Raw genomic sequence first — 19,078 nt, 5'->3', positions numbered from 1 at the left:
AAAAAGGTGGGTCTTTGGTGGGTAGAATGCAAATCCAATATGGCTGGTCAAAGCACGGGTTCTTGTCCTGAACTTTCATAAATTTTCTTAACCCTTGTGCTATCCTAGGCACTTTAACAGTGGGAGTTGGGTCATCTAGGCCCACTAGACCAGGGGTCGGCAACCCATGGCTCCGGAGCCACATGTGGCTCTTTCATCCTTTTGTTGTGGCTCCCTGTGACTTTGGAAAATAATGAGTATTTTATAATAATTACATTTTATTTTAGTTTGTTCATCTGCTGGCTCCGTACCACGTCAAAACCAGCTTCCTAAATGAGCTGGTATTTATTGGGCGGGCTGATAGCAGGAGGACACACGCGTTCCGGAGTGATCTTCTGCCGGGAACTTGACGTGCCGCGGGGCAGAGAGCAACTCGCTGATGACAGAGAGTTTGCGCCAGTGTTGCCAGATAGAGTCACAGTTTTCCAGCCCAAAAGTCATCTGAAAACCGCCAGACCCAGCCAAAAACTGCCCAACATAACTTTTGTTGATGTTTTTTTCCGCACTGGACTGATTTAGCAAAATAAAATATTTTTCTAAATAAAAGATAGTTCAGACTAATAATAGAATGTGTACAATATTGAATATTTCTTCAGTGGGCCTCCTTCTTCCATTCATTTGCTTAACCCGCTCTATCCCCGCTATAACCTGCGTCCGGCTCTTTCATCCTTGTGCGGCGCTGGAGCGCCCCGACTATCGTATTTTGCGCTCTCTGTGTAGGACTCAGCTGCAGAGGATGTGAACAGGTGAACAGGTAGAGAGGAAAAGCAGGTGGAGAGGCGGAGGAGGGGCTTTGGCTTCAAACTCTGTCAGAGAGATGCAAACACGGGCATCAGATTGAGACGCAGCTTTCCCTGCGGGAGTTGAAGCAGAGACTTTCTCTGGGATGATTTTATAAACCCAAACATGGAAACATTATTACCAAGTAGAACTCTTCAAAATAATAAACCTGATCTCTCCACATTCTCAGTGTCTACCATGCATTGATAAACACATCGCATCGCATGCAGCGATCAGACCATAACTTCAGCTGGTGGCTCCTCCCAACGCGACCGCGGTATCATCCTTTTAAGAACACAATGTGCATTTGCAGTGATGTATGTTTCAGAGGATGTCCGATTGGCCAATCTACATGTCAATCAAGTCCCGTACTTCTCAGTGAGGATTTTGATTGGCTGGTGGATTTTTAAGAAGTACTTTTTTATTTTTTCTGGCCCGCGATCTACACTCATGTCCTTGAAGATTGACGTAATGAGCACCCTTGATAAAATATTCATTCATTTCATTTTCTGTACCGCTTTGTCCCTTTCGGGGTCACGGGGCTGCCGGAGCCTATCCCGGCTACTTGGGCGTAGGCAGGGGATGCCCTGGACAGGTCGCCAGTCTGTCGGAGGGTAGAACGTCCACTATCACACACCCATGCACTCTCACACTCACACATATGGACAATTTAGAGTTGCCAATTAACCTATGAAGCATGTTTTTGGACAGTGGGAGGAAGCCGGAGATCCCGGAGAGAACCCACGCATACACGGGATAATAATTGATAAAATATATACATGCATTATATATATAATGATGTCAAAACGGGTTGTGGCTCCGGGTGCTTTCTTTTCTTTAGGGGCGGTCCCAAATGGCTCTTTGAGGAAAAAAGGTTGCCGACCCCTGCACTAGACAGTGCTCTGAACCTTTTTTCTTCAATGATTTGTGATCTTCACTGGTGTCCATGGATTACATGAAATCTTTCCACCTGTATCCACCTTTGTCATGGTAGGGAGAACACGTCAATGTAAGGGTGGAGTCATCTAACATAGCACAAGGGTGAAACAGCTGGGGCCGCAGGATTGCTGCAGACTGTCCCAGCTAAGGCTGGACCTGGACAGGTTGCCAGTAGGTCGCTGAGCCCATGGAGATGGAGCGATCGCGCCTACATCACTTGCACCCGCAGTGGCTCTGGCTAAGCGGCTGAGGAGTTCGATTCCCCGTTAGTTGGAACGCACACTCCAGTCCCTCTTCTTAAAAAGGGGAACCACCACCCGTCTCTGCTATTCCAGTGGTATAGTTCCCGAGTGTCACGTGATGCTGCAGAGACGTGTCAGCCAAGACACTCCCACAGCATCCAGAAACTTGAGGTACTCAGGGCGTGCTTTGTCCACTCCCGGAACCTTGCCACATAGGGGCTTATTGACTACCTCAATGACTTCAGCTTCACTCCAAAGTCCAAACAACAAAAAAACACAGCTCTGGTTCAGATTAGGGAGGCCATTCGTACCAATCACGCCCCCCAGGTGCCACTGTTATTGCCCTCGTTGGCAATAACAGGCAAATTCCATCATTGGGGTTTGGGTCGCTGAGGCCCCCGCTTTTGACTGCCACCCAAACCACATTGCACCGGCCCCTTTTGAGGTCTCCTATGGGCCCATGGGGCCTATGGGAGAGTGATCCCACGTCATTCCTTCGGGCTGGGCCCGACCAGGATCCATGGGGAGAGCCCTGGTCACTAGGCGCTCGCCTCATTAGGGGCTTCTGTCCTTAGTAGTTCAGAAATTAATTATCAAATAAAGCAGTACTTACAACAAAAAGAAAAATAAATAAAGCACTATTTTTTTTTATTTTTCATTGTCAAGTTTAACTTGAAAAATGGATGAAGGAATGATACACGGATTCAAACAGTTGGTTGAAAGCGAACAACCCTGGTTAGCTGATAAATTTGATTGAGAGATTAATTAACCAATGATGACATTTGTTGACCTGGCATGTTAGAGAAGTATCAATATTCACCGCACAGATTTCTCTCACAAATGCAGAGATATTTACAAATGAGAAGCAGTTCGTAAATGCACATTCTGCAATTTGTTTGATCTGCGAGTTTATATTACATGTGTACCTCAAAATGATATGTGTAAAACAGAAAATGTGCAGTTGTGAACCAGATTGTGAGCATTTGTAAAACTATTCTTGTGGTTTTGTGAATTTGTATTGCAACTTTGTATAAATAAACAATTGTGAACCGGAGTGCGTAGATTTGTGAAACCGTTTCTGTATTTCCTAGTTTGTTGACTTGTTGCTGTTTGAGACAAATTGGCCCTTTATCAGTTTGTTGTTTTTTGCATAAAAACCCTTTTATGTGTTTTTTTGTTTGTTTAATTACTGTTTTGATGTGAACAGCAGCAATTGTAGTTTCCTCTTACACCAATCATCTATTTTCCATCTTGCTGTCACATATGTCTTTCAACCATTTATCCACAACTTATTGTCATTACTGGTCTATGTTTCATTAATTTTTTGTTCTCATTTATGTAGTGCCACAGGTTTAAAAGGTGTTGGTGACCGGGTCCTTGCTCAGCTCTTGACAGAGATTGATGGCATTGAGCAGCTCAGAGATGTCACAGTATTGGCTGCTACCAACCGGCCTGACATGATTGATAAGGTAACCAGACTCTGAATAAGTTCCCATGGCTGCTAATATTCAAATATTTTACAGATTCTCATATCCTGAGTAAGACTTTATGTGCTTGTTATGCAGTCTCATAAGGGATATTGTGTTATAATTCCTGTTGCTGCAAAAGTTACATGTGTTTATTTATTTCCCACAAAAAAATTACAAAAATAAAAACCAATACAACATGGAAAACTTTAATGACTTGTGATAAAGAAAAAATATGATGAAAAAAATTAGAATTACCAAGAAGATGTAATGGGCCAAAAGCAAAAAATTCTATAAGAACAGCTTTTTAAATGTGGCATTAATTTCAACATTTTGTAGCTAATACCAGTAAGTCAGGTTATGGGCAGCAATGTCCCCTGACCTGAACTCCATAGAGCACGTCTGGAACCAGCTGAAGCAGAGACTGGATGATCAGCCCACACCCCCAAGTGACCTTGCAGAACTGCATGGATCACTTGTTCTTTATTTTTATCTTCATGACTTTTTCATCTTCTAATGTGTTTGTTCCCTTTCCGGGTCACGGGGCTGCCAGAGCCTATCCCTGCCACTTGCGGGCGGAGGCAGGTCGCCTGTCCGTCACAGGGGCCACAAATCACACACCCATGCACACTTACATTCACCCCTAGGGACAACTAAGAGTACCGTATTTTCACGGGTATAAGGCGCACTTTAAAGTCATAAATTTTCTTCTGCAAGCAGGGGGCGCCCAATGAGCCGGTGCGCCTAATGTGTAGTTGTGGGTCGTAGAAGATGTAAAGCCCAAGTGGACTGGCCCCGAGTTGGTGAAACAAGAGTCCCCCAGCCTCCCCAATATTGGGCAAAAGGTCTCTAGAGCCTAAAGGCCTGTTCACACCGGGACGAATTTCGCCGGCGATTTTCGCCGACGTTTAACGCCTCGTGACTAAACAAAGGGCACCAACCAGAGTGTGCACACCGACGCGAAAAAACGCCAGGCGTTAAAGCGTCAAAAAAAAAAACGCCTCGGGTTCGTTTTTTTTTTTCGACGCGTCGCGTCGAAATCTACTCGACCAATGAGAATGGCGCTTTTGCTCACGTGTCTGGAGCTTCTGAAGTTACAGTAAAACACAACTTGGGGGCGCTCAAACACAAAACTGCCTTGCTGAGCACACATACCAGCGAAGAAGATAGACGCCAAGTAGCGTCTACACACAGCCGCGAAGCAATAATGACGGACATTCTAAAATATCCCCGAACCAAGCACCAGTTGGAGCAACTGGTGCTTGAAATATTCATGTTTTCTTTGTTTGATTCTGACAAGCGTGTAAATACTTGCTCTCTTCTTCTGAGTGAAAAGCGACTTTCAGAAGCGTAAAGTTGCGCAGCGCCACCTTGTGTACAGGAGTATTTCTGTTTTACATTGAGCGCCATCTAATGTCAGGGAATGAAATTGCATGTTCACTCCACTCATCGTCAGCGAAAATCGCCTGGGTGTGAACACAAAAAACGTGGCGAAAAACGCTGGCGAATAACGCCTGGCGAATATTCGTCCCGGTGTGTACGGGCCTTAAGGGTCCCATCGCTGCTAGACCCAATCCCCCCACCCACCCACACAAAGAGAGAGGAACCAAGAAAGAGCCCTTCCCAGGAGCAAGCCCAGGCCCCCGCCCCCAAACATAATTAAAATCAAATATATTGTTTGTAGAACATGTAATTCATCCTGTTTCTTTAGTTTTATTTTATTTCAATTCACCACATTCCTTCAGACACTCTTCTCCTTCTGTCCTACAGGCTCTGATGCGTCCCGGGCGCCTTGATCGGATCATCTATGTCCCTCTTCCAGATGCTCTGACGCGACAGGAGATATTTTCTTTGCAGTTTCGTAGTATCCCTGTGGCAAACAACGTGTCTCTTGATGATTTGGTGGCTCAAACCAACAAGTATTCAGGAGCAGAGGTGAGTTGTGTTTATACAGAATCCTCGTTTTGTATGGTTAAATTAGGGATAAACAAACAGAGGATTTTACCATTGTTTTTGCTTTCTATATTTATGAGAGGACTAAATATTTTCTTCTCGTTTCAAAATGTAGTACACATTTATGTGATCACCTCTGTTGTCGCAAACAGGGAATCTACTTGTTACTTGGCACTAAGAAAACATTCATATTAGTGTAGTTTTGTTAAAAATTACAACTTTAAAAGCCAGGGATTTCTAAAGATAGAAAATATCTTGTACCTGTCTTAAATTGCTGATTAGGTTTCATGAAAAGATGCTTTAGCCACATTAGCTACACTAGCTTACAATTTAATTGGTAAATAGCAGCTAAAGTTAGTTGTTGGTCCAGCACCTGAGCAAACAGTCAACACTCTCGTGTTGGACAGATGTTAATGTTACAATAGAGTTTATTTAGCACAAGATGTATATTTTTGTCAACTTCTTTTGTCTTTTAGACTTTGCTTTATTTTCATTTTATTTCTTTTTGGATCTGATGGAGGAGAGAATAGAGAGCAGGAAAATAGAAAGTGGGGATAAGGGTACATGAAAGTAAAAAGGTGGGCAAGAAATTGGAGGATGATTAAAGAAACACATAGGAAGGGGTAAGATTACAATGATAAGAGCCAACAAGTTGCTCGAGGTTATTCATTATAACTTTTCGATGTAGATGTTTACCAAAAGGGCTGTACCTGTCCATAGGAACTATCATCCACACACACTCAAAAACTGTAACATACCTGATGAAAGCAAACTCTTAACGTACATTATTTCTGACACATACTCAGTACAGAAAAAGATTGGCTAATTCATATATGTCGCACTTACATAAATGCATAGACATATCGAGCATAAGGCAACCATCATGCATACAAATTTTTCTTCTGAACAAAGGAGACCAGGTACCTGTTCTCAGGTGAGTATCTGTGTTCTACTGTGGACGATGATGTTATGGCGCAATGCATTGTGGTCTATACTTGCCATTCTAGTGAGCATTGATACACATTGTTTTTTCTCAGAGACTTCTAAGAAGTTTTTAGTGCACTTGATTTTGGAATTGTTGATTCAGAGAGCACTACAACATGGCAAACGCACTATATAGTGCAACAAGTAGTAAATAGTGAAGGAATTCTGACACAATCTTATTTTCTTCTAAAATTTTTGCTATACCTTTACTTGCATTGACAGCTGTATGTAACATTAGTGGTAACCCTCATTACATCATGACTCGTGACTGCTGTAACACTAAGGTTTTATTGTTCGAGTAGTTCGTAAAATTTTGAGAAAGCTTTGATGGTTATACAGGATGCTGCTGCTGCAATAAGATGGGACAAATAACTTTTCATAAGTCGTAGTAAGACAGTATACATGTGTCTGAACGAGAGGGATCAAGGTAGAAGCGTTAGGTTACAGGGGGCTGAGGTGAAGAAGGTGCAGGAGTATAAGTACTTGGGGTCAACAGTTCAGTGTGATGGGGAGTGTGGAAAAGAGGTGAAGAGGCGAGTGCAGGCAGGTTGGAGCGGGTGGAGGAAAGTGTCAGGAGTGTTGTGTGACAGAAGAGTGTCAGCAAGACTCAAAGGAAAGGTGTACAAGACAGTGGTGAGACCAGCTCTGCTCTATGGGTTAGAGACGGTAGCAGTGAGACAGAGACAAGACGCTGATATGGAGGTAGCGGATATGAAGATGTTGAGGTTCTCCTTAGGAGTGACCAGGTTAGACAGGATAAGGAACGAGTACATCAGAGGGACGGCTCATGTTGCCTGTGTTAGCGACAAAGTCAGAGAAGCCAGACTAAGATGGTTTGGACATGTTCAGAGGAGGGATAGTGGATATATTGGTAGAAGGATGTTGGAGATGGAGCTGCCTGGCAGGAGGGCAAGAGGACGGCCAAAGAGGAGATACATGGATGTCTTAACAGAGGACATGAAGTTGGCTAATGTTAGGGTAGAAGATGTCCATGATAGAGTGAGGTGGAAAACGATGATTCGCTGTGGCGACCCCTGATGGGAAAAGCCGAAAGAGAAGAAGATTACTTTAATAATCCTTTGTGGCAGCCTTAACATTTCAAATATTTCTTTACCAGTTAACTGGGGATTTTAATAGTTAAAGTGGGTTAATTGTCAGCCTGCATGTATGAAGCTTATTTTTTACGTATTTCATACTGGGATCTATAATAAGGCAATGGAATTTTCATAAATTTGTAGGTAGTTTTAAAAATGAATATTTACGATTTACTTTAGCTTTATGGTGACAAAACCTTATTTAACCATCCAATGTTTTTTGTAGTTTTTTTATATTATTTCTGATAACTGTTATAATGCAGTGCAGAATTGTGTTAAACATATTTTGTATCATTGTTCTCCATTGTAATCGCGTTAGAACATTGGTCATTGACATGTACAGACAAAATTCTGTTGTGAACCTTTGATGGGGTTGAGGGTGGGGGTCTCGCCTGGGGAGTAATTCAGTGTAGAACTGCAACTGTCTCTACACTAGAATTTAATGTCATTCGTCCTTACATCTTGCATAACATTTTAACCAAATGCTAAACAACTGGAAGCACCAACTCTACAGGCACTTGACTGGGGTTAGGACTTTCTGGCACCATGCTGAGAAGGTGCTGTCATTTGAGGGGGGCACCTAGGTGGGGTAGGCAGGGTGTTGGAGAGCTACCCAGCAGCAGACAAGATGGCAGATAGAGTTCTACTACTGGAAGCAGAAGTTGGTCATCTCTAAAGTGAAAGTTGTTCCTCTTTGAGGCGCAGGAATAAAGTGTTAATATGATTTAGCGGCAAAAGGGAGATGGCAGAGAGGAGGAATGTTACAGAGAATGTGTTGTAATAATTAGGAAATCGCTAACAAGATCGCGAACAAACCATTTGGATTCGCATTACATCGTTCTCTTGCTGATTTCACGGTTGACCTTTTGCAGTCTCGCTGTTTCAGCATTTTATTAGCACAATTTTACATGTTTTATTTTTTTGGAGATCTTGTCTCTGTCCTATGTTTCTTCAACAGAATTCTTTAGTTTACTAAAGTTACTTAAGTCTTTGATGGCGATCAATTCAATTCAATTTTAATTGTATAGCCAAAAATCACAACAACAGTCTTCTCGATGGGATTTGTGCGGATAGATGTAAGGTAAAACATAAAATCAAAAGGATTTGGAAAACACACCATTCAATAGAAAGATTCTAAACTGAAATAACTTAACTAAGCTGGACATCCCCGCCCTTAGACCCTCCTACGCAGTAAGGAAAAACTCCTAAAAAAATCGGTTTCCGGAAAAAACAAAGTAACCTCAGGGGTGTCCACATGAAGGAGGGATCCTCCCCCAGGACGGACAGGCGATTTACCAGAACTCATAGAAAAGAATTAACTTATCAAACCCTACAACTACATATTTACAAATCCAACAGATGAGATTCATCCAGATGGAGTCAGGGGGCTGGGGGCATAGAGGGGAGACTCGTTAGTTGTCTTTGGGTACGATCGTGGATAGGTTTTAGTGCAGGGGGGATCTGGAGGTCCCTTGAAAATATTCGTGTCATGGCTGGGCACTCTCCTTCCTTCTTTTCACGTTCCACCATCCATTTTAGAAGAACATAAACACTCACCTGAGCACAGGTGTTAGCTCACCTTTGCACTAATAGTTTGCATGATAGAATGAATGAAATATTTCACACTAGTTGGTTTTAAGGCATAAGTATGCGTGTGTGAACACTATCTGTTTTTTGTACATGTAGACATGTTGACATGTGGACATTTTTGCAGCTAGCAGGTGTGTTGATTACATTTGAGTGTGTGTGTGGACAGGCCCCGCCCTTTTTGTACTACATTTGAACCTTACCGTAATGATAAAAAAACCAGTAAACTTGTTGCTTTATGCTGCTTCATGGTCTTATCCCCCCCCCCTCCTATTATCACCCTCCTACCCCCCCCCCCCCCTCTCTCTAACATCCCTCTCTCTTCTTCCCTTCTTTCCTTTTCCGTCCGGTCCAACACCAAAGATTTTTAAACATGGTTGAAATTAATAAAGTTTGGCCTCAATTACAAAAGGGGTTTATTCAGACATACCTTTGGTTTGTCTGAAGATTAATAACCCCTCTTGTTAAAGTAAAATATGTCCAACACAAGAGGCCCTCAGTTCTCATCTGCCTGCCCAGCTGTTGGACAGGAAAAGTCGGGTCAGGTCAAGTCATGTCAAAGATGGGTTAAGATTTAGGCAGGAAACATATTAACAGTGAGTTAAATATTCTCTGATTACACGCTAGTCTGGCAATAAGCCTGTCCAAAGAGGATTGTTTTGAGCCCAACTTTGAATGTAGAAACTGTGTCCGCCACTCTTCCATGAGCTGGGGGTTTATTCTATAAAACAGGGGCTTGGTGGCTACACGCTCTACCTCTAACTGTACTTTTACTAATTCTAGGAACCACAAGCAGTCCTGCATTTATTGAGTGAAGTGTTCTGTTTGGGTGGTAAGGCAGGATAGGCTGCACTGAGGTCTAACAGGACCAGAATAGAGAGTAGCCCCTTTTCTGGGGCCAATAATAAGTCGTTAGAGACTCTAACTCAGGGGTCGGGAACCTATGGCTCTTTTGATGGTCACATGTGGCTCGCAGACAAATCTTTAATTATACTTTTTTTTTTTTTCATTAGACCAGTCCTTCTCGGGCGCGATCCGATGCCAGAGGGGCGCGCATTAGTAGCAGTGCTTGGAGAGAAAAATCTGCGCCAGCACTATCAGTTTACTATTATCTATTATTTCACAGAGTTTGTACCAGCCGGAAACCTGTGAATTGCTGTGCCTAAAACTGCGCACTCCCGTCTCTGAGAAAAAGCGCGCAGTTGCGGGGATGGGATGTGTGAGGAAGAAAGCAGAGGGTGGGGGGTTGTGGGTACAGGCGGCATGGTGAATCGCGCAGGGATTGTAAAATCGTAAACCCGCTGCCCGTCACTCACTGCAGCGTGAGTGTGTGTTTGGCTCCGCATCTGTATGTGAGCAGTCTTTCTCACATCTACAGAACATTCAGACCAACCTACGATCACGTTTAATGGATGGAAGTCTCAACGCCTGCATGAGGCAGAAACTCACCACGTATCAATTAGACTAGACCATCAGCAAAACTACCAGGACTCATCATTTAGTAGCAACAGCATAACAATGTTATTAAAAAGAATCCACAGACTTGACAAAATGTTGAAATTACATCAAATGCACACATTCACTTGTATATTTAGTTTTAAACATATTGTAGTGGACTGAGTTTAACTGGGTGGCTGTTGGGCCGCGTTATAAATTCTGGAGTTCATTGAACGCATCATACGGAGATTTGATTGGCCCTCAGTTCAGTCGGTCAGCCTGTTGTTAGGTAGTTTGGACCAATGGGGTTCAACTGTGGTCCGAATAAGGGAAATGGGAGGGCTGTTGCAGCAGTGAGCGAATAAAAAGTTGGGAGATGCTCTCTTGTCTTGGCAGGACAGATTGAGGATTTGCTGAATTAATTGAACGGCGTTTGTTGCGGTCTGCAGTAACCAGAATAAAGAACCTTAAAAGAGGTTATGTCTTCGTGCCTCAGTGTGGGAAAGGGACACTACATTATTGTATGGCTCTTTGGAAATTACATTTAAAAATATGTTGCGTTTATGGCTCTCACTGCCAAAAAGGTTCCCGACCCCTGTTCTAACTAGTGCAGTTTCCGTACTGTGGTGAGGTCTGAACCCTGACTAAAAATCTTCAAAGTGGCTGTTGTCCTGTAGGTGGTGGTAAAGTTGCTTAACTAAAACTCTTTCTAGGATTTTTTAAATAAAGGGGAGGTTTGATATTGGTCTATAGTTGCCCAGGTTGCTAGGATCTAAACTGGGCTTTTTGTTTTTGTGTTTATTCTATAAAAATAAACTCCATTTTCTATGTTTTAAAAATGAGAAAATTGTAAATTTTGTATAGTGAGGGGTAGTGTGTAGTGAGGAGTTTTACAGCCTTAAAACATCTGTAATTCTTGCAGATTTCACCAGTGCGGGTTATTTTTATAACGTAACCCCCACAAGGGAACACTTGTACCTGAAAATGATGTGAGAAGGTGGCAATTTTCCTGACTATTGTTATGATCATGTAGGAGCAGAACAAGAATAATGACTGGGCCCAAGGAAGAACACTTTACAAATAGGTCCAAATTATTATACAAATGCTGTTTTTCTATGATGTTTTTAAATACTCAATGCTAATGACAATAAATGTTATTGAATAAATCTGAAGATAACAGTATTTATATATATTTTTTTCCAAGATAAAAAACCTTCAAAGTCACTGTTCCATATTACGCACAACAGTTCCACAACATTTGATAGATTCTTGAGAACTGAAAATGTTCATTTGTTGGATTTGATGCATTATGAGGTCATATTTCCTGAAATCAAAAGCTATTCTAATCAAAAATATCTTAATAGGTCAAGTTACATTTGAACATTGGACCCCTTATTTTGTAGCAGCTTTAAAATTCTTGCATCCATTGAACTTGTGAGTTTTTTGAGAGTTTCTGTTTGAATATCTTTGCAGTATGTCAGAACAGCCTCCCGGAGCTGCGGTTCGGATGTGAACTACCTTCCACCCTCACACATGACAAACTAAATGTGTGAATGTTTTTAATTATTTTTTAACAATAAGGTAACTGCTATAAAAAAAAAACCTAAGGCATTTGATTATTTCACACTTTTCAGCAGCAGAGACCCTTTTTCTTTCCCATATTGCTTGAAAATGTTGATATCCTTAATAATGTGGCCCTTACCTTGCAAACTAATTATCACAGGTGTCTAAGATTGATGTCAATTATCTAAAAAGCACGAAGACACAATATCATCCATGAGTTTAATTGAAAAACAAAAAGTTCATCTTTTTGTAACTTAAATACAATTTGCATAAAAATGTGGAAAACTCTGCATCTGATAGGATTTTACAGTATGAGCCCTGACAGACCTTGTGGTCCTAAAAATCAGGCCTTTTAGTAAATCCAAGAACTAAACGGGCCCGCAGCTGTGTGGTATTTGTATAACAATGTCTGAGCGCATCAGTTTTGAATGCTTTGTCACACGGCTGCTACGTACAATCTGCGCATTGTCCTCGTATGAGATTTCAGTCTTGCGTGACACAGGTGTAATAAACGTGTGCCAAACATTTGCAGGGTGGAAGGTAATATCAATAGCCTAAAATATCAAGAAATATTAGCTACCTCTTCCATTCCCAACCATAAAAGGGGTCAAATTCTGCAGCAGGATGGTGCTCTATCGCATACTTCCATCTCTACATCAAAGTTCCTCAAGGCGAAGAAGATCAAGGTGCTCCAGGACTGGCCAGCCCAGTCACCAGACATGAACATCATTGAGCATGTCTGGGGTAGAATGAAAGAGGAAGCATGGAAGACCAAACCAAAGAATCTTGATGAACTCTGGGAGGCATGGAAGACTGCTTTCTTTGCTATTCCTGATGACCTCATCGATAAATTGTATGAATCATTGTCAAACCGCATGGATGCTGTCCTTCAAGCTCATGGAAGTCATACAAGATATTAAATATGGATCTCACAGTAGCACTACTTAATTCACTGATGTTATGCAACATATTTTTGTTTTTGAAGTAAATTATTTGTTAAATTTTCACGTTACTCTGTAGGCGACAAAACTTTTGTCTTGCCAAAATGTGACCTGTGTTCATTAAATGATCAATCTTTCTTCAGTGAAGCAATTTTATTATAGTATGTTGAACATAATTTGGGAGGGTTTTAGCTTTCATATGAGACATTTCTAAAACCAATGGATTCATTAAAAGTGAGGTTATACGCTTTTGTTTCTACAAAATGGATAAGCGACAAGACTTTTGTCAGGGACTGTATGTGAAAAAAATTGAGAAAAGTTGTGGTTCTTTATTTTGTCGGGACATGACTGGAAACACAAATTCGTTTTTCGTTTTTCACGGTTTCTAAGGACTGAGCGGAATTTTGCATTGAAAAGCTGACAGCCTCCGTGTGAGCTGGAGACATGTTCTCCTGCTGCTCGTTCACATAGAGCTGCGGGGCCGATGGCAGTCTGATGGCTCCCACACGTGACAAAGCATCCGCCCCTCATCCACAAAACGTACAGTATTAAGTCCGATTGCTCTGCACAGACACGATTTGCTCCGTCCACCGGCGCAATGGGGACGAAGCGCTACTCCCTGGAGCCGCCCTGGCCAGGGGTGTCGGAGAAGATAGGAAGGGGAGACAAGGAGCGCGCGGGGCGAGCGCGGAGCGCAGAGGCGTCCGCAGAGCAACAGTGTTTGTTGTGGAAGGAAACTTCTGACGCACGCGCCGTGCTGGCGCGCGTATCGCGCTGAGGCGCGCGCTTTTCAGTCGCGCGCTTTTCAGTCGCCGCTGCTTTATTTTACTCGTGTGTTTTTTTAACCAGCCCTGTTACTACCATAATGCTGCCGCGACACAAGCGGAAGGAGAGATGCTCTTCCGTTCGCCCCTCCATCCACTGCTGCTCCTTGCTCATTCTTAAACACGTAAAACAGGGTGGCGAGCCGGGTTAGACCCGCCTTTAGCCTCTAAGACTCATGGTAAATGGGGGATCGTGGATGTAAATTTCCTCATCATAACTGAGGGATGTAATGTTGATTATATGGTTACTGTTTGTAATTTTATGTATGATACCTAGATTGTCAATAAGTAAAAAAAAAACTTTAAAAAATAAAAAATAAAAAAACCATAACTGAGGAACTTGTGAACAGAATAGAGGTGCATGCTGTTTTGCAGATGTGGGTGTAATCAAATTCATTAGCCTGAGGCAAGGCTGTCTCCTCCCACAGTGTGCTAATGAAATACACTCAGTCTAGGAGTCAGGTCGTGATTTATTAGGCTGACCATGTTGACTAATAAATGCGGCTTGTTCACTGACGCGGCTTGTGTATGTACAAAAGAAGTTAAATACGTGAAAATGGGTGGATGCAGCTTGTAATCGGGTGCGCTCTATTGTCCGGAAATTACGGTAAATTACAAATAACTATACTTTAATTTCAAATAACAAAATACCATATTTCAAATGATCAAATTTCACACAACAATGAACCGTGATCAATTAATCAAACAGACATAGAAAATACATTTCAATCAATCCCCGTCTAAAGTGCACTGATAACGCGATAGACAGCTGATCTCTAAAGGCGCCCCTGAAACAGCTGATCAACCCCTGATCACTTCCGCATCTCACCGGCTGCCTCTCCACTTTTTTTGATTCCTTGGGGTGGATTTTTCTTTCATCTGACGGTTGGCCCGAACGTCTGCTTCCTTCAGCTCGCCTGTCAAATCAGTGATCACGGCTTTTGCGCGACACGATAATCACCATGCGCACACAGGCACGCTGACGTGGGTTTAATTAATTTCACCTGTTGCGGTTGACCTATTTTTGGAATCTTATTTTTCTTTTTAAATATTCTTAAATTTTATAAGTCACTTTCCAAATATTCAATTTCCACCCTGATTTATCTTTTTTCAACCATTTTAATTTACATATACACATACGCTTCCCCCCTCCCTGAGTATTAAGTGAGTTTTGACCTAACATCAATCAATCAGCATCCAAGATTCTATCAAAGTCCTCATTTTCTGTATCTGAAGTGAACCGCTGGGCTAAATCTCTATAAAAAACGCCAGGTTCCCTTTCGTCATTGACAGAGTCAGTCTCCTTACTGTGCGGCTCCTCATGAATGATGCCGGCTTTTGCAAAAGCTCGAACAACACACTGCAAGCAGACACGTTAGCCCAAGCTCCTACAATACATTCACAAACTGTGGCGTAACTCGCCCGGCGCTGCCTCCCACAACAATAAAAGCCGTGCCCTGTTGTACATATCCTACCGCGCTGCTCCCATTCATCTTGACAGTTTGACTCACTGGGATGTCGAAAGCTTCCTCTGTAAGCGTTACTGCCCTTAGTTGAACGGTGACTACAGAGAAGCTTTTCCAAGCTGATCTTTAATCTATCAATCAAGCCGCCTTTTTCCGTGGAAGCTCGGCTGCACAATCTGTTCTGTCAGAGTTTGTTTTCCAGCTTCCTCCACTTGTGAACCATGGATTTATTCATATTGAATTCTCTGCAGCTGCTCCCATGTTCCTCCGTGTAGCTGGTAGCTGCAGTTTAAACTGTGCTTCAGCCATATTGTGAACAATATTGTTCACGCCCACACTTCCCTCCACCGTTTTCATGCTGTCTTCTTCTACGTCCCACGACAACACATTAGGCTTCGTAGGGCGCTCCCTACAGTTTGCAGAAAATGTAAGACTTTTAAGTGCGCCTTATGGTCGTGAAAATACAGTACTCTCTCAGTCTCCTTTCACAGGATGTTTACTGGAGTTAATGCAGATGTGAGTTCCTGCAGAAATCCACCATCAGCTATTTAGTTTTAACAGGAATCACAACTTTAATAATTTCGGAACCACAATTGCTTGTGGGCATCACTTTTGTCCTCAATGACAACAATGAGCAATTTGTCTCTTGGATCTGGTTCCAACACCAATGGTTTAAATGGTTAGTTTTTCTTTAATCACTATTTTTTAATTTAATCTAATGAACATGTCTTTACTAACAGTCTATTTTACACTGAATTCAAGGTTGCTGTAATTAACGTTGTGAATCAAAGTTAGACTTGACTTACAAAGTCTACCTTTTGTCCACAAGTTTTAATTACAGGCCAAACTCTGATCTAACCTTTAAACTTCTTAGTAAAATTGTTGTAAAACAACTATGTGACCATTTGATTAGAAATCGCCTTTTAGAATAGTTTTAGTCTAGATTTATAGTACATCTTTGCACTGAAACACCAAATGTACCAATGGTCTTGTCATGCATAAAGTGGACTTGTATCTGTACTTGTTGTATTCTGCTTCATTTGACACAATCGATCATGACATTGTATTGTGAAGACTGTAGCTATTTTTCTTGAGAATAATAAACCGCTCTTGCTTTGAAAAACTAAGTAGCAATCTGTTTTTGATGCTTTTCAGCTCCTTGCTGTTGCTGCTCACCAAGTTAAGTGATTTCCACGCTACAGCTAAATGTCTGTATCTGTTTTTGTCTCAGATACTGGCAGTATGCAGAGAGGCTGCGCTCCTGGCCCTACAAGAAGACATCGCAGCTCAGCATATTGAGTCCAAACACTTTGAAAGTGCCCTGAAAATAGTGATTCCCAGAGTTCCAGACTCGCTTATCCAGTTGTATATCAACTATCAGCATCAGCACAACAGACTGGACTCATTTTAATTACACAACTGAACCCTCAGTTTTTTGGTGTTGCCTAGTTTTTGTTAGCAGTGTTGAGTTGCAAAAAAATATTTTCCTGTGTGTGTACTAAAATAAATGACATTTTGCAAACTGCTTGGAAGCTTTTGCAACTGTTCTATATATGCAAATGCTGCTTTCCAATTCTTAAAAAACTGACATTAAAACAAACACCAAAATGTGTATTTTGTTGTGTGTATCTATCCAGATGTGCAGTCAGGGAAGGCCACCCTCACCTCATTATTTTCATCCTCACCTGTCTCCATTCGTAGTTCCAACCAGGTGGACCAGCTTTTTCCATTGCTGTCCATCTTGAGCCAGCAGCTCTGTCTTCTCCACAGTAACTTATTTGAGATTTGCCGCAATGATACATATCTAGCCATTGGGTGGGAGGCTTGCCTTGTGGTCGTCTCCAGCCTGTGGCCCCTGGGTTACACTGAAGGATGGCTCACTTATGATCATCAAGTGGTAGGCAAAGGACATGGACAAGTAAGCAGCCCTGCCAGGCAGGATGCTAAGAGCTGGCATGTACAGGCTCTTAACAATTTGTTGGAGATCCGCCGGCGGGATGTGTTCAGTTGTTTCCTAGAGCTCTGCCATCAAATTCATCAATTTTTGCTGCAACAGTCTTATTTAGTGGCCATGGAGATTACTGCCGATATTTAAACTTACAGCTTTGTCTTGCATAAGATGGTTTGATGCCGCGAGAGTAGTTTCCAGAGGGCGCAGAACACAGTAGGATCTTTGAGCGTTAAGTGCACAAATTATAAACCACAGGGTTCTCAACTCTATAACGTTATCCGCAATTTAAAATTAAGACGTTCTCCAACTATTAACAAAATTATTGATCATGTTGGAGTGAATGAACTGCATATACATAAATCTGAACTCACCAAAAAATCCTCCCTTTTTGACTCTTTAAATAACCTCGCTAAATCGATTTTTATTTCTGACTCCATGCCATCCATTAATAAATGGCTCTGAACATTTTAGCGGCGTTATTACATTCAATTCTTGGCTCCAAAGTACATGGAGCCAAGGATTTAATTTTTATAGATAAATTTAACTTATTTTGGAACAGCCCAAGACTTTTAGAAGGGATGTCGTTTCATAGCTGCAGATCTGGATGTTGGGGAGAGGGCCCTGGTCAGGAATGTGCAACAACTGTTAAAGCACAAGCTGGCAGACAGATACTGATGACGCTCATATCACCAAGTACACAAAGAGATGGCGATATAAGTTGTATAAGTGAAATTGAGTTTATTAATTATATTTTTTAATTTTAGTTTACATTTATTGAGAGCTTTCATCTACCTTTTTCTTGCCTGTATTACACTGCGATTCTACCACCCAATCTGAAACCCCTCCCCCAGCTCCGCCACCCATCACTACCAATGCTGATGTTGATGAAAGGGAAAAGGGAGAGATTGAAGAGGATGTTATCTACCAATAGCTGGTGGGTGATGTTGAATCCAGTCCTGCATCTGAAACGCCAGATACCTGCGGAGCTCCTGGAGCTGTGCCAGCCACAACTCCAGATACTCCTGGACCTGTGCAAGCTGAAGTGGGACCGGCCTCATCAGTCGAATCTCTCCCAATGTCGGCGGATCCTGCACAATCATGTGAGGAACCCACCTCGCCTGTGGCGTCGCACAGTTCGTATCAGAACACAACCAGTGTAAAAGACCCATTTTAATTGTTTTCTTATTATTGTTTAACATTTCCTTTGATTCAAGATGACCTTAATTTCAAAAGAAGTATGTTGAAGATGTAAAAGAAAATGACAAAAAGGTGTTAATGTTTGTAAAGTGTATTTTGTTTTGAAGACTTTTATTGTGAAGGTTCCACTTCTGCTTTTTCTGTGAAGTGTGTCAGTTTAACAGAAACAAAAACAAACGGTTAACAGCTGATGCTACGGCAACAAAGGAAACAGACAAAAAAGGACGGACGGATAACTGTGTAAAGCTGTAATTTGTTTTTGGCATCTAGCTGGAAGGCGAACAGCTCTTACGGTGTGACTATGACTGTGGAGTAAATAAATGGGTTGGAATACCCCATCATAGTCCATCAGTTACTATTATTGAGTCCATCGTCTGAATCAAGTCCGGCTGGAATGCTACAGTAAGAGCTGACACCTACATCATCCCACGGTCACGCTGCACCACGGAGTTGTGAGGACAAGCAAGGGGCTGTGCTGCTAATCATTAGGCGTTGAAGATCACACTTCATCAGGCAACTCAGCACCATTCTACGGGTCCACAAGACAATCATTTCGCAGCTAACTTAACAGTTTGATGTGACAGTCAGACAAGGTATGGAACATTTTATTCAGCT

General features: G+C 42.1%; 1 protein-coding gene across 4 annotated transcripts in view; it reads left to right on the top strand.

Annotated features, from left to right (window-relative positions):
- Positions 1-18,806, top strand: part of afg2a (AAA ATPase AFG2A) — an 86,425-nt gene extending 67,619 nt beyond the window's left edge. For all 4 annotated transcript variants that reach the window (XM_078953783.1, XM_078953784.1, XM_078953781.1 and 1 more), the window contains exons 15-17: positions 3,343-3,469; positions 5,237-5,401; positions 16,547-18,806. In XM_078953783.1, the coding sequence (XP_078809909.1) occupies positions 3,343-3,469; positions 5,237-5,401; positions 16,547-16,726 (472 nt within the window). In that variant the 3' untranslated portion in view covers positions 16,727-18,806. The remainder of the gene's footprint in view (positions 1-3,342; positions 3,470-5,236; positions 5,402-16,546) is intronic.
- The last annotated feature ends 272 nt before the right edge of the window (positions 18,807-19,078 follow it).

The sequence above is a fragment of the Oryzias latipes genome, chromosome 10 (genome assembly GCF_053564925.1).
Source record: "Oryzias latipes strain Hd-rR chromosome 10, Olatipes_Hd-rR_3.1".
Classification (NCBI taxonomy): Eukaryota; Metazoa; Chordata; class Actinopteri; order Beloniformes; family Adrianichthyidae; genus Oryzias; species Oryzias latipes.
Note: the sequence above shows the minus strand (reverse complement) of the source record. Positions and strands in the feature narration are given on the sequence as shown.